General features: G+C 49.0%; 7 protein-coding genes across 7 annotated transcripts; 4 read left to right on the top strand and 3 right to left on the bottom strand.

Moving 5' to 3' along the window:
* Nucleotides 1-351: 351 nt before the first annotated feature.
* FOIG_12746 (uncharacterized protein) lies at nt 352-2,722 on the top strand. Its single transcript, XM_031213683.1, has 2 exons — nt 352-2,309; nt 2,355-2,722. Exons 1-2 carry the CDS (start codon nt 1,376-1,378, stop codon nt 2,480-2,482), a joined length of 1,062 nt encoding a protein of 353 aa, XP_031056641.1. The 5' UTR covers nt 352-1,375; the 3' UTR covers nt 2,483-2,722.
* Nucleotides 2,716-3,820, bottom strand: FOIG_12745 (uncharacterized protein; the record flags this gene model as incomplete). Its single annotated transcript, XM_031213682.1, has 1 exon — nt 2,716-3,820. Exon 1 carries the CDS (start codon nt 3,616-3,618, stop codon nt 2,716-2,718), a length of 903 nt encoding a protein of 300 aa, XP_031056640.1. The 5' UTR covers nt 3,619-3,820.
* Nucleotides 3,821-4,259: 439 nt separating this feature from the next.
* Nucleotides 4,260-5,887, top strand: FOIG_12744 (uncharacterized protein; the record flags this gene model as incomplete). Its single annotated transcript, XM_031213681.1, has 5 exons — nt 4,260-4,462; nt 4,511-4,596; nt 4,652-5,238; nt 5,294-5,386; nt 5,447-5,887. 5 exons carry the CDS (start codon nt 4,260-4,262, stop codon nt 5,885-5,887), a joined length of 1,410 nt encoding a protein of 469 aa, XP_031056639.1.
* A 1,223-nt stretch (nt 5,888-7,110) lies between these two features.
* FOIG_12743 (uncharacterized protein) lies at nt 7,111-8,130 on the bottom strand (the record flags this gene model as incomplete). Its single annotated transcript, XM_031213680.1, has 1 exon — nt 7,111-8,130. One exon carries the CDS (start codon nt 8,128-8,130, stop codon nt 7,111-7,113), a length of 1,020 nt encoding a protein of 339 aa, XP_031056638.1.
* Nucleotides 8,131-8,986: 856 nt separating this feature from the next.
* Nucleotides 8,987-10,687, bottom strand: FOIG_12742 (uncharacterized protein; the record flags this gene model as incomplete). The annotated part of the gene is made up of 3 exons (XM_031213679.1): nt 8,987-9,363; nt 9,418-10,491; nt 10,549-10,687. The coding sequence occupies 3 exons, from the start codon at nt 10,685-10,687 to the stop codon at nt 8,987-8,989; spliced, it is 1,590 nt and encodes a 529-aa protein (XP_031056637.1).
* A 367-nt stretch (nt 10,688-11,054) lies between these two features.
* On the top strand, nt 11,055-12,697 carry FOIG_12741 (uncharacterized protein; the record flags this gene model as incomplete). Its single annotated transcript, XM_031213678.1, has 7 exons — nt 11,055-11,165; nt 11,222-11,270; nt 11,326-11,876; nt 11,944-11,994; nt 12,055-12,176; nt 12,226-12,424; nt 12,482-12,697. The coding sequence occupies 7 exons, from the start codon at nt 11,055-11,057 to the stop codon at nt 12,695-12,697; spliced, it is 1,299 nt and encodes a 432-aa protein (XP_031056636.1).
* A 372-nt stretch (nt 12,698-13,069) lies between these two features.
* On the top strand, nt 13,070-13,336 carry FOIG_12740 (uncharacterized protein; the record flags this gene model as incomplete). Its single annotated transcript, XM_031213677.1, has 1 exon — nt 13,070-13,336. The coding sequence occupies one exon, from the start codon at nt 13,070-13,072 to the stop codon at nt 13,334-13,336; it is 267 nt and encodes an 88-aa protein (XP_031056635.1).
* Between the last annotated feature and the right edge of the window lie 533 nt (nt 13,337-13,869).

Here is a 13,869-nt window from a genome sequence, read left to right as displayed (position 1 = left end):
TGGCGGCAGTGAAGCCCGTTTTTCCTTGCCCGATTGGGCTAAACGGTGATGGTGTAAGGGAGTGACAAGGAATTGGGTTATGATTAAATGTGTAAGAGGGAGAGGCTCTTAGCCAGGCAAGATTTAATCATAACTGTATTCACAAAGCAGTGAAACTCGGGTTAGAGGTTAGACCAGGGCCTCGATTGTTAATTTCTTTATCATCATCCCATGCTAAATACTGTTCCCATCTAGTAAGATTGGTTTAGTGGAGAAATGCGGGGGAAATTCAACGCTATACCTAGCTCGTTTTAAAGCCGTGTAAATAAATGGAGCTGATACCCTCGAGACGAGACCCAGACAGTTTGCCATAATCCATCCTTCATCAATGGACACCAACAACGCCCCCAGACGATTTCGCCGCAATCGACCGTCTCGGGCTCGCGGTTTGAGAACCTCGACGGGCTGGTAGGTATTTACTTACTTACTCCCACTCGACTGGCTAAGGCTGGCCTTGAAACCGCTGACACTACCCTACAGCCTCACCTGTAGAAGAAGACGCGTCAAGTGTGACGAAGGCAAGCCCAGATGTGTCCAGTGTTCCAAGTCTGATCGAGACTGCCGTTATGCTCAGCAACTGAGTGTCCTAGTACAAGCAGATCAGGACATCTCCGAAGCAGTGAAGTTGCGCCAGGATGCAGACCCTGAGGCATCTTGCAGCGGGAACAGCAGTACCGGCGGCCTAAGCGTTGCTCAAGAGACGGGCGATGCTGAGAATAATCAACCCAGCATCGAGGGAACGGCCAGCTACCAGGATAACTTCCAAGTCCTTGTTGAACCTTCCGTTACATTCCAGCTCCATGACTCCATCAATATATCCCAGGATGACCAGTCAGAGACGAGTAATGATGGATGTTTGCCCAACGTAGACTTTGATTTCGCTGCGTCTCCGTTAGCCAGGAGCCAAGTTTCGCTGCTCAACATCTCGCCATTCGAATGGTACGACCTGTTAGCGCAGGATGCCATCTCCCAGATCCAACGATTAAACGATGCCTCGAATGGCGAACCACGATGGAACTTTGATGAGAGCACGCTCTCTCGACGGCAGTCACCCGCCCCGAGATCTACCGATACCGACTCCCACGCACAAGACCGTCGCGGTAATGGTCTTGGAGTGCCCTTAGTGGATCACGAATCGGCCAACAAACCATGGAACACCACTGAGAGCATCGAGCTCTCGCCAGCCGACCTTGGCTTCTTTCGTTACTACACTGACATTGTTGGACCGATTCTCGATCTGTTTGATCAAGAGCGTCATTTTACCAATGTCGTACCTCACCTCGCGCTGCGCAATTCGGGACTATTGAAGGCGATACTTGCAGTCGCAGCCAAACACATGTCTCTTGGCGTCAAAGTCAGGCAGCCACAGAGCCATGGCGGAAACTCGAGCGAGAGCAACTCATCGTCGCCGGAGACAACAACAGGCGGTGGCCAATCCCCGGAACACAGTCAAATACCTGCGCACATGGCCACCCAGTACTACTACGAGACCCTCCAGTATCTTTCGCAGACTCTACTCTATCCTTCGTATGCAGAATCCCACGAGATTCTAGCCACGGCCATAATGATCAGCACATATGAAATGTTTGACGCTGGCGGCACCTCGACGAGCGGCAACTGGGAACGCCACCTACGAGGTGCTTTCTGGATACAACGTTCCCAAGACAACGATGGCGAGTCCATCGACGGATTGAGGCGAGCTGTGTGGTGGGCGTGGCTTAGACAGGATATCTGGGCAGCGTTCCGGGCAGGGAGGCCGACTCTTACTATCTGGCGCCCCAAGAAGAGACTCGAGGATCTCGATTCTGACGAGCTCGCCACGAGGATGGTCTACATATGTGCCAAGTGCGTCGAGTTTGCCGCTCTGGACAAGACCTCACCTAGTCAAGATATACAACAGAAGATTGAGCATGGTAACAGACTTCTTCAAGCCCTCGAAAATTGGTATCGTATCCTTCCTTGCTCGTATAAGCCAGTCATGGTGACAGCGGAACACGACACCATGAGCCGGGCACCCTCAACCTCCAAGTCTCAGACAAGGTTCCGATCCGTATGGTTCCACCCGCCGAACCACGCCGGCGCCATGCAGATGTATCACTTTTCCAAGGCCATCGTACTGCTGAACCAGCCCTCAACCGGTGGCCTCAACGCGTACCGTCAGCGTCAAAAAGGCCTCAACGAAAGCCTCCACATGGTTTGCAGCATTGCAAACGCCTGCCAAAGGGGCGAGCCTGCAATGGCCTTTCTCAATGTCCAGGCCATATTTGCTGGTAAGCGGCAACTTCCTTTGATGAATCGTTGACTAACCAGCCCAGTCGGCCAGTGCGTTCAGATGCCAGAGAAGCAGGCGGAACTCCTTGATACTTTGGACAGGATGTTGGAGATTAGCAAGTTTCCCGCTACGGGGCTCGTAGCAGATCTTAAGCGCGTATGGCAAGAATAAGATGCTACTTCGCGACTACTGCAAAGCTGACTTGAAGCTTTTCTTGTCCAGATTGGATGTATCTTGACTTTCAGCTAATCCAATGACTTGGTCATCGCCGATCGACCAAGCCCTTCACGTTCAAACAGAGTAGACGACGAATCTGGTTAAACTGGGGAAAATGCGTTCATCTCACGCTTCTATTGTTACCGTGCATAGAAATAGATACATCACCAAAACGTGCTTGTAACCTTTTACCAAGCCCCGACAATGCCAGCAACCGGGATATCAATGCCGGTCGTATATGAAGCCCCATCAGAGAGTAAGTATACATATGCACCCCCGAGCTCTTTCGGATCAGCCAGCCTCGGCATACCGCCATAATACTGCATTTTGAGATCCCAATCAGGCGCCTGGTCTACAAAGTATGTCATAGCCGTCTTAACGAAGCCGGGTGAGATAGAGTTAACACGGATACCGTGCTTAGCCCACTCCATGGCCAGCGTATGTGCCATATTCCGCACAGCACCCTTGGTGGCTCCGTAGGGGGCCGAGGGTGCTGCACGGTTGGGACGGTACGAGGTCATGGACGCAGTGAAGACGATGGAGCCCTTGATGCCCAATTCGATGAATCGCCGTGCGACAGTCGTAGCGCAGAAGTATGCACCAAACACATTAAGGCTAAACAGCTTGTCTAGCTGGGCGCGGTCAAAGTCGAGCGCCGGCTGATGCTTCGTCATGCCGGCGTTGGCGACGAGGCCGTGGATGGCGCCCCGCTTGGAGATGATAGCATCAATAGCTGATGTAATGCTCTCCTCAGAGGTGACATCGCAGTGGATATAACCGAGTCGCTTCGGGTTCGCGGCCTGCAAGGCGAGAAACTCGTCGCCGGGCTCGAAAAGGTCCAGGCTAAAGACGGCGGCAGCGTCGTTGGCTAGACAGACCTCTGCGATGCCTAGACCAATGCCCCTGTTGGCGCCGGTGATGGCGATGACCTTATCCTTCAATGTGACTCTCCAGTGGTGGTCAGGGCCTGGCTGGGTGCTCAGAAATGTCGGTGAGGTCTCGGCAGCTGCGTCTGGTATTGATGCTGGTGCTGCAGCGGTGTCGCCGTTGGCAGGGACGGCGGTAGGGGTATCGAGCGCGCTGGGAGACATTGTAAAGATTGTGTTTATGTGTAGGTAGTTTGTTCAAGACTCGTAAAATTGGCTTCAACTAGGGGGAAGTAGTCTGTATTTTACGAGTAGTAGGATGGTCTCTGATGCTTGATAGAACTCGGTCAAGTAGACAGAATGCTACGCGTCTTGTTCTTATGCCCAGAATAGAATGGCAACCTTGCCACAGGAACGATGAATTGGCCAAGCGTCCCGATGGAGATAGGCTCAAAACACTCAAAACGCGAGGCCACCGAGACGAGCTAAGGTTACAATCATTGCGTGGGCTTGGCATGCGTGACCCTCGTAACGAGGCCATCCATGCTCGCTTCGAGGCCGCGTTCGCCTCGACGCCATGCATCCCTGATCTCCATCACTTCCGTTAGTGAGATTAGACTACTCCATACCCCATGGGGAATTAGTCACCCGTCCCCGCACAGTTGATGGCCCCTCTCAACGGCCATGTCCGTTGTTGAGGTCAAAAACAATTTTTGTTCTGTGGAGTGTTCTATAAGTCTGCTAGATGCCACGACGACTCTCATCGTGATCCAATGAAATCAATCACTCATCTACTCGACAACAACTTGATAGAAAAGCATTTGATTGCGCCATCTTGGTTCCCACAACAGTTCAAATCCGGTAACATGGCGGCATACAAAACTAGTACCGAGGCTGTCGACCAGAAAGACTTTCTGGATAGCCCCGGTCGAGTCGCCGAGCATGTCGAAATAACCCAAACCATCAGCTGGACCGCGGAAGAGGAAAAGAAGCTCGTCCGTAAGATCGACCTGTTTCTCTTGCCGAATATTTGGCTCATGTACTTGCTCTCTTACATGGACCGAACTAAGTGAGTCAGCCCCATTTAGCGATACGAGTGGCTCTAAGGATGTTGCAGCATCGGAAACGCAAAGATCGCCGGCATGGCAGATGATCTTGAACTCACCTCGTCCCAGTACAGCATTATTCTTGTCGTCTTCTTCGGTAACCGAGTTCTCTCACACTCATCACTCCAAGGCCAATCAGCTAACAACCTCAGTTGGTTATGTCATCTTTGAACCGCCGTCCAACATGATCCTGGTTCGAACTCGCCCGTCGCTATACCTTCCTGCCATCATGATTGTCTGGGGCGTTCTCACATGCATCATGTCTGTCGTCCAGAGCTACCATCATCTCATCATCCTCCGAGTCTTTGTCGGCGTCATGGAATCAGGCTTCGCCCCCGGCATCCTCCTCATCTTTTCGTCCTGGTATAAGCGAACCGAGCAGTCAAAGCGATTTGCCGTCTTCATGTCCGCTGCCATCCTGTCCGGGGCCTTTGGTGGTCTTCTCGCAGGCGCTATTACCGGTGGCCTCGAGGGCGCCCATGGGATTCGGGGGTGGCGCTGGCTTTTCATCGTCGAGGGGGTGGCCACCATTGGTTGGGCTATCATTGCCGCGTTTCTGCTTCTTGACTTTCCGGCCAATACCAGGCACCTTACAGACCGTGAGCGAGCTATCGCCATTGCCAGACTTCAGGAGGATAGTGTTACCGTAAGGGGCCAGGGAGAAAAGGTCGGCAAGATGCAGTCGCTTATCCTCGCGTTGCGAGACTGGCGGACATGGGGTTTCATCTTTGGCTACATGGTACACTCTTCCAGTTACAATGCCTTGGCCATTGACACCTGCTGACTCTATCCAGGTCATTGTCGGATCCTCGACCCTTTCCTACTTTTACCCGACCCTAGTCCACGGCCTTGGCTACAGCAGCACTGTTCAAGCGCAGTACATGACGGTAAGAGGATATTGAAGGGCCGAGGCAAGGTTACAGATAAGCTAACCAGCCTTGAACTAGGTTCCCATCTACGCCGTTGCATTCGTGTGCACCGCCGTTAGCGGCTACTTCGCTGACAGGATCTCAAATTATCGCGGTCTCATCATCGCCGGATGGCTCAGCTTCTCAATGATAACATCCATTGCAGTTTGTGTCGTCTACAATTTCACCGCCCGGTATGCGCTACTTGTTCTTATGGCTGCAGGACTCTGGGCATCCAATGCCATATCCCTGAGCTTTGCGGCCTCAACCTTCGGGTCTATGGATGCCGAGGTTCGAGCTGTCGCGCTAGCGCTTATGAACGCTCTAGGTAACCTTGCGCAAATCTACGGCGCGTACTTGTTCCCCTCTGATGATGCTCCAAAGTATCTTATGGGCTTTGGTGTTATTTCTGGTATGTTGGGCTTTGGTGTTTGCGTTTACATTGTTATGCATATTCTTGTCCGACGGTTGAAGCCATAAGTGTAGAATAAGGTGTAATATTGTTTTCAACAGCTATATAGGAACCCGTGGTACTATATATAGTAAAACAGGCAACTATAGCCAAGAACTTATAATTAATATAAAGAAGCAATCAGTTTTACCCTTACTATAAAATAAAACTTCACCGGCCAATCAGCATGCCTTGTTGCTTCGATATTCGGTCCGTTTCACAGTGCCTGTTCCTTGTCAGATAACCAACTCGATTCGGGGATATGACCAGAATGCTCTTATACAACGGGCGACTATCTCTAGGCGCCTGGAGTTAGTGGCCATATACTGAAGATTATGTCGATCCCTGACTACCACTCAGCGTGTAGGGAGGAAGCCCCTTGGACAGAAAAATAAACGATCCTGGCTGACACCAAATTTCGCTGGCGATTAACCCATCTAGGGGTAACTTTTTATCATTTCCCCCAGGAAGCCTTACCACGAATGCAAGTCAAGTTAACTGGGGTCTTGATTCGCCAACGGAAATATCCCTTCTGTGACCGGCCTATGGCATTTTGTTGCGTACACTGAGGCTCTCTTCCTAGTTGGCATTTGCATTACCCTCTGTTATCTCCAGTGTTTTCTATGCCACAAGAAAACAAGGACAGCAGCTCTAATGGAGGACTCTAATTAGGCTCTGGTGTTTTATCTATGTAGCCCTATATATTCCTGTAAGACGGAGGCGCTTAAGTGCTTTGCGAGGATATTTTACATAGTAGCGCTTATAGTTCATCAGATTATGCCAGGTTCAAAGGGGAAGGGAAACATGGCAGCGAGCCTTATTATTTAGCTGAAGTAAAATTTGCAGATATGAACCATTATTCCTCCGCCATGTTTCCTAATAGATAACTCCTCATTATCATCGTCATGTCAACTTCTCACCCTCACTTCTAGACCTCCTGCGAATGCCAGAGTCATCTCCTTTGCCCTCGTCGCTCCTCGATACCTATATTACGCACCGTGAACCCCTTCCTGGTGGAACTGCGTTTATATTCGGATAATGAAAAGTTCCTTTCCTGGCCATACGAAGAACGATGGAGATGCCTCCAGCCAGTTACTTAATAAACAAAACCCAAGTCTATATACTACCAGCACGTCTACTTCAAGTCAAGATTATCAACCAAGACATACAGAAAAATAACTGCCCAAGCGAGAAAACATCAGACCGACCAAGAACCTATCTCCTTCACCGCTACACTAATTTGAATTCAATCTCAGTGGTTGATACGTTGTAGGAGAGTCTTAAGTGCAGACATTGGCTTGCCTTCAGTAACTCCCTGCGAGATACAGCGCTCAATGTGCATACGATCCTGCTCTATAACCTTTCCTCCATGATGATATCGGTTGAAAGCGTGGTAATCTAAAGGGCGAAGCTTCTCGTCGAGATATGCAGACATCTGGACAAACGTACTCTCCGTCGTAGCGAGGGCCGCCTGAGTCCCTGCCTCTCCACATATATCAAGTGTCTGGATCTCCTTTGCTGCCGCTGTCGTCAACTTCCACACTTCTGATTCAGTATCGATGTCTTCAGTCTTGGGCCAACCCAGAAGTTCTAGCCCGATGAAAACGGCAAATAGGGGAAATATGGTAAGAGCAGACTGTGCCGGTGACCATACAACGCAATTGGAGACTCCGCAAGCATTATAAAGCTCAGAAAAGCTGCTCGAAATCGAGGGAACGTAATCATCCAGGATAAAACCATTACCGATGTTATCCATATATGCCACATCGGATTTCTTTACCAAATCAACATCAGCCGGGGGATGGACAGGGAGGTTCGTGGTCTTGCCAGAGTATGCTGGGAAGCCTAGGCCACCGCTGGTAACCTGATCACCTGGTAGACCAGATTTCTCTAGAAACCAATCTCTGGCGCCTAAGAAAACGCTACCAATAATGACTTTAGTAGTTTTATCACGGGCTGCCTGGCCAATTATCTTGACAAGGGTTTCACCCTCTTCGCTTTGCACGGACTTTCCATCCAGTGTAACAAGTATGTAATCGTAGGTTGAGGAGAGTATCGTGGATGGGCTTGTCAAATAAGAGTAGCTCTTGAATTCGTGGAGATGATTCTTGTCAAACGAGTATAGGAACTGAGTCCGTTTGAGCACCTCGGCGCGCTTTGGGCGAACAAGGTACGTGACCTGGGCGCCGGCAAGGCTTAAATAGTAGCCCGTGACGAGCCCCACTGAGCCGGCGCCGACGATGAGGACTGAGGGGCTCTGCAGATGAGCCATTTTGTAAGCAGGAAATATGAGACTGAGACAATGGAAGATGATGGATGAACATGAATCGTGACATGAGCAACATATATAGCCACAGGTGGTATACTTTAACAGCAATGCTGCTAGGGTTCAGCTTGATGCACAGGGTCGATCTTTATAGGCTTGGCCGCGTTAGGTGCGGATTTTGAGCCCATGGCTGCGGAGTTTGAGAACTTAGCTGCGGAATTGCTCCTGTACGCGTGAACTTAAATATAGAAACCAAAAGACCATCTTACTAAGGCTATACGCGTGTCAATAATTGTTTTTAAGGAGCTGAATTATTAAGCACCCATACCAAAACCAAAGATAATAACTGCATCCTTCGACTCTACTACAAGGCTTCTTACAACTGATCCTCCCTCGCCATTGCGTCCTGCGATAACGCGCGTCAATTGTATTTAAGAGGACTTTTGGGATAGAATAATTTAACGGGACTGGTTTAATACCATAGGCAGATTCATTTCGGAATAGTAGCAGCCTTTCTTTAGCATGATGACCTATTGGATATGAAATAAAATGACAAGAAGCTTAAACCCCAAAGAGCTCGGATAAAACACGGCTCGCCCTCCGCCCCGCTAATTGCAAAGAATGCTTATAACGGTTAATGTCCCCTGCAGGCTTATGCCTAACTAGAAATCTTCATAAGTGTTTGAGATTGGCACTTAGCTGTTCGTGAAAGAACAATACACTTAAGACACATCGCTATAAACAGGTAGCATAGTGCAATTCATTTAATGCGTAAAATCTATTGCAGATATTGGCATAACTAGTTAGCCTATTTGGATGTCCTCATAGACTCATCAAGCTCATTGCCCTTAACCAGACTCAGCTAAGGCACTAGGTTCTTACTATCCGGTTCCATAACGGACTTATTTTTTCCAGCCTCAACGCTGTCAATGACAGGATGTCGTCGAGCGCGTTTATAAGCATTAAACCAAGAACCCTTGAATAGATAATCAATTTCCTCAACGCTGAGGCCCGAGATCTCTGGAACCATAAAGAAAACATATATCAACGCAAGAAAGCACCAACCAGCAAAGAAGAGAAATGCTCCCCAGTTATTTGTTGTCTTGAGAAGCGAGGGAATACTATATTTGACGGCGTAAATGAAGAGCCAGTGGAAGGTTTGGCTAATAGCTCCACCGAAAGAGCGAAGACGGTTAGGCCAGAGCTCTCCTCCAAAGATATAAGGAAGAACAAAAAGACCTACAACACGCGGTTAGTCACTGTTATCCTACGGTTTTAATTAAGGAGACCTACCAACAGCATACCCAAAAGCGTGGAAGAAAACAGCGGCGATAGCGGCTTGAGATGCAGAGGAGGATATATGACCTTCTTGATGATACTTAATAAAGACTCCGATGTAGACGTGTGAGATAAGTTGAAGTGTTATACCGATGAATAGAGATCGGCGTCTTCCAAGGGCATCAATAAAGAAGAAAGATGCGATAAGACTAAAGATGAACTTGGAGAAGCCGTACATGCCGCTCAAGAACATACTCTGGGATGTACCTCCTCCTATGCCCATGATGCTCATAATAGGGATAAAATACGATGTGACTGAATTAGCACCTGAGAGTTGAGCCAGCGCATAGGAAAGCAGAGCTTGTTGGAGGCGGCGTAGGTTAGAGGGGACGGTGAACGTCTCCTTAACTATTCCCGCGAAGCTGGATCCGATTCCAGTGACTGAGTCCTCGATGTCCTTAATTTCCTTCTGTAGTCGAGGGTGGTCTGCTGGCAGACGTCGTAGGTCCACCAGTACGGCGGCAGCTTCTTCTCGCTTACCAACCATCATGAGCCACCGGGGAGATTCACTAACAAAGAAGCTAGCAACAATAGCCAAAGCCATAAAAATAGCCGGCGAGAACCAGACTATCTGGTATTGCAGCTTGCTGGAGGACATATCTAAGAATATTCCATATACGCAAAAGATCGAGGTGAACAAGGCGGTCCCCATTACAACTGTATACCAAGCTGTAAGCAGGCCCCGGATCTCGCTCGGTGCGAGTTCGACGATTGACATTGGTCCAGTGACGCTGAGGGAGCCGATTCCAATGCCAGATATAATTCGTGCCGTATACAAGGCAGGCCAGCCGGGTGAAAGAGTCGCGATGAGTTGACCGATGATCCAAATAGCTGAGTACAAACGAAACGACCAGCGACGGCCAATGCGATCATTGATAAAGAAGGATAATGCAGCACCAACGGCATATCCAATGTAAATAATCGAGATGAAGTCTTGAATATCATCGGCCTTGGCCCCTGATTCGATGTTAAATTGCTTCTGGAAGCCTGGCAGCGATGGAACGACAGAAGAAGATCCCTGGTCCCAGGCTTGATATCGTCAGCCTCATAACCCTAGAAGAAACATTATATGACGGTGAAACTTACTTGTTGGAAGACCAGCCAGGGCATAGACTGCACATGAGAAGAGCAGTGTTCGATTGACGATTAGGTCCCGCGGAGTTGCTTTTATGGTTCGAGCATACTTTGCGAGAACTGACTCGGTGAAGATCTTTGTGATAGTCATGTCTTGTGACGTATGAATGCAATGCTGATAAGGTGCTTGAAGGAAACGGGATGAACATGCGGGGGAACATGAACTTCTATTATAGCCTGATACTCTGTACCGTTATCTTAGCCATGTCAAGCAATAAGTCTGTGTGGGTTTGTATGATAGTCTGATTGGAAAGGGTCCGTCAACGGCTAGATTACCCTACGCTACCGAGGAATGCCCGGAAGAATACGAGCGCCAATCGGAAGCGGTTAAAATAGCTCGAAATGTAGACTTCGTCCGGAAACTACCGGATTTACACTCAGCCTCAACCTTGGTTACCTCCCTTCCCCAAATGTTAGACTAAACACATTCAACCAAAGAATGTCCAGCCTGGGTTGAAATGCAACAGATCGCAAACAGAAACCGGCGGCCTGGGGCTTTCAGGCGACGCCGTGTCCCTGGTAGCAGAGCACACCAGGCTTGCCTCCACTGTAAAGATAAGAAACTCAAGGTATTTCGACTGTGGTTTGCATTGGTGACAGGTATGATGATGCTGAAACGCCGTAGTGCGATGATAGAGTCCCGAGCTGTGCTAACTGCGAGCGGCTGAGCATAAGTGAGCGTTTTCCAAGAGGACAAGAGCTCGAATAGTGGCTAACTGATGGCAACAGCTTGCTTGGTCCTGGATCCACAATCCAAAAAATCACGACCTCGAAATTATCTTGAGATGCTGGAGGGACGTGTCGCCGGCCTCCAGAGTCACGATAACGCTACTCCACCTCAATCCACGTCAGCTGCAGCAAGCAACGACGAGAGCACGTCATCGATCCCTTATACACCCGAGGGTCGAGATGGGACCAGCGACTTGTCTTCCAGAGTGGGCATGCTGGACTTCCGCACCACACAGACGGAGCCGCAGTACCTAGGCTCATCATCTTCATTTGCATTCTCCCGCATCATTAACCTTTCTCTCAGTAGCAACCTCCCCACTGCGCCTACCCTGGCTCACCTCAGCGATAGGCGCAGCTCGCCGTCTCCATGCTTGCTACCAGACTATGACGTCGCCGTTAAGCTGAGTGATGCCTACTTCAAACATATCCATCCCCAGTATCCATTCCTACATGAACCGACTTTTAGAACTTGGGAGGCAATGCTCTATGATTCGTCGCAAGACTTTACTGAGACTGGGTTCTCTTTCACACCGCTATTCTTTCTCAATATGGTAAGTCGTAGCCTCTTGTCCGTCGTAATCCGTTAGATTACAGTACTGACGAGCCCTCACGTTCCAGGTATATGCTGTCGCTGCGCTACTCTTACCAAACACTCAGTCCTTAGCCGGCGTAAGTTATGCTTTACCCTCCCCAATGGCGTCAAGTAGTGGTTAATTTGGTTTTCTATAGCAACTTTACATATCTGCTCAACTATATACCGATGTACTATCGAAGGATAATATTGAATCCATTCAAGCTCTGTTGTGCTACGCTATGTACTCTCTCCGCTCCCTTGAAGGACCATCTTTATGGTAGGACTACCCATGTACTCTGGCGGGACGATGTTGAATCCAGGTTTAGGAAAATCTCTGGTCTGGCACTACGACAGTGCATTGAATTAGGGTATCATCGCGGAGTTAAGCAGTTTGCACCCGCCGCGAACTTACTCCAACAAGAGATGCGCAAGAGAGTTTTCTGGGTCGCCCAGGGTATAGACTGCACTGTTGCTGTACGGCTGGGGCGGCCTTTGGGTATTCCACCTCAAGAAATCGATGCCGAGGTACTAAATCTCCAATTAATACTTTATTACCTCAGCATACTGATGAAACACCTGCAGTTCCCGTCAGACGTGGATGACTCTGCTATCACTGACACTGGTATCTTGGACTCTCCAAGAAACCATTCCAACCAGCCAACAACATCGATGTCTACTGCCATTCACGTATTCAAGTTACGTCATCTCTGGGCTCGCATACATACATCACTGTTTTCAGACACCGTACGCCTAAGCATTGACGATCATACGTACCATGCTCGAATCGAACAGCTATGAGTAGACCTGGACACGTGGTTGACAAATGCCCCTCAAGCACGACCCCATGAAAGTGATGACTTGTCTATATTTGCCAAAAAAGCATGGTATGAAACCAATTACAGCCACACAATACTTCTTCTCTACAGGGGTCAGCTTGTAGAGTATAAAGAATCACTCCAGAAGATCTTCGAGGACTGCATCGAGGCGTCGAGAAACATCTGCCAAACATATCGTCGGCTGTACATAGGCACGGCTATAAGGTACACATGGGGTACTCTGCACTGTCTGTTCTTAGCAGGATTGACTTACTTGCATTGCTTATGCACGTCACCGGCAGCATGGGAGTCAGTTCGACCAGAAGATGTCAGCAAGACATGTACTGATTGTACAATGGTTTTGGTGGCGATCGCCGAGGGCTGGCAAGCTGCTGCCCCATATCGTGATACGTTTGAAGCTCTAGCGAGTCGTGTCATCGCAATGGTATTCAACAAGAGCCGCGCTGTGCAGGCATCTTTTCCTCCTCCTAGTGTGGCTGAAACTAGAGAGCCAGATACATGGGGTCACTGGATTAATGATATGGCAAATGCCGGAGTTCTGGAAGGGGTCGATGGACTTTTGGCAGGCTTCATTGGCGATTTAACGACACAGATTAATTGATAAGGAAGGAAAGTCTCAGGTGTTATTATGATACTACAATGTTTATTACATGATTTAACGGTTCTGTCGGCATAGGCCATTCGGACCACCTTGTTGATGTCTGCGGGAGCCAAGAGAGTTGGCTGCTGCAGTCGGTTGAACTACTGATTCTTCGTATTCTTCCGAGCGGCCATCCTACAAAGCCGAACCCATTGACAGTCTACTCCACTTCAATTTGGTATTCCTGGCAGTCCTCGGAATCTGCCCGGTAGCATCCCACTGCGGCTAATGACATAGCGGCATATCCATTGATTGGTATAATTAATTATGGGCACGTTATCTCTATGTATGCTAAGGTTCACTTGTTTCTCTTTCTCTTACAATTCATCGAATCCTTCTGCATCGGGTATTTGCTCAGGATTGCTACAATGGTGAACAAAATCGGCTTTCGTCTATGGGTGATGCATCTGATGAAAATCAGCTCTACGCTTGCCGGTCGGGACAAACTCATCCGTCTTGTACAATATCTTACTCGGTTACAAATTCGGTTCTTG

Source organism: Fusarium odoratissimum (assembly GCF_000260195.1).
Source record: "Fusarium odoratissimum NRRL 54006 unplaced genomic scaffold supercont1.28, whole genome shotgun sequence".
In the NCBI taxonomy this organism is placed as follows: Eukaryota; Fungi; Ascomycota; class Sordariomycetes; order Hypocreales; family Nectriaceae; genus Fusarium; species Fusarium odoratissimum.
Note: the sequence above shows the minus strand (reverse complement) of the source record. Positions and strands in the feature narration are given on the sequence as shown.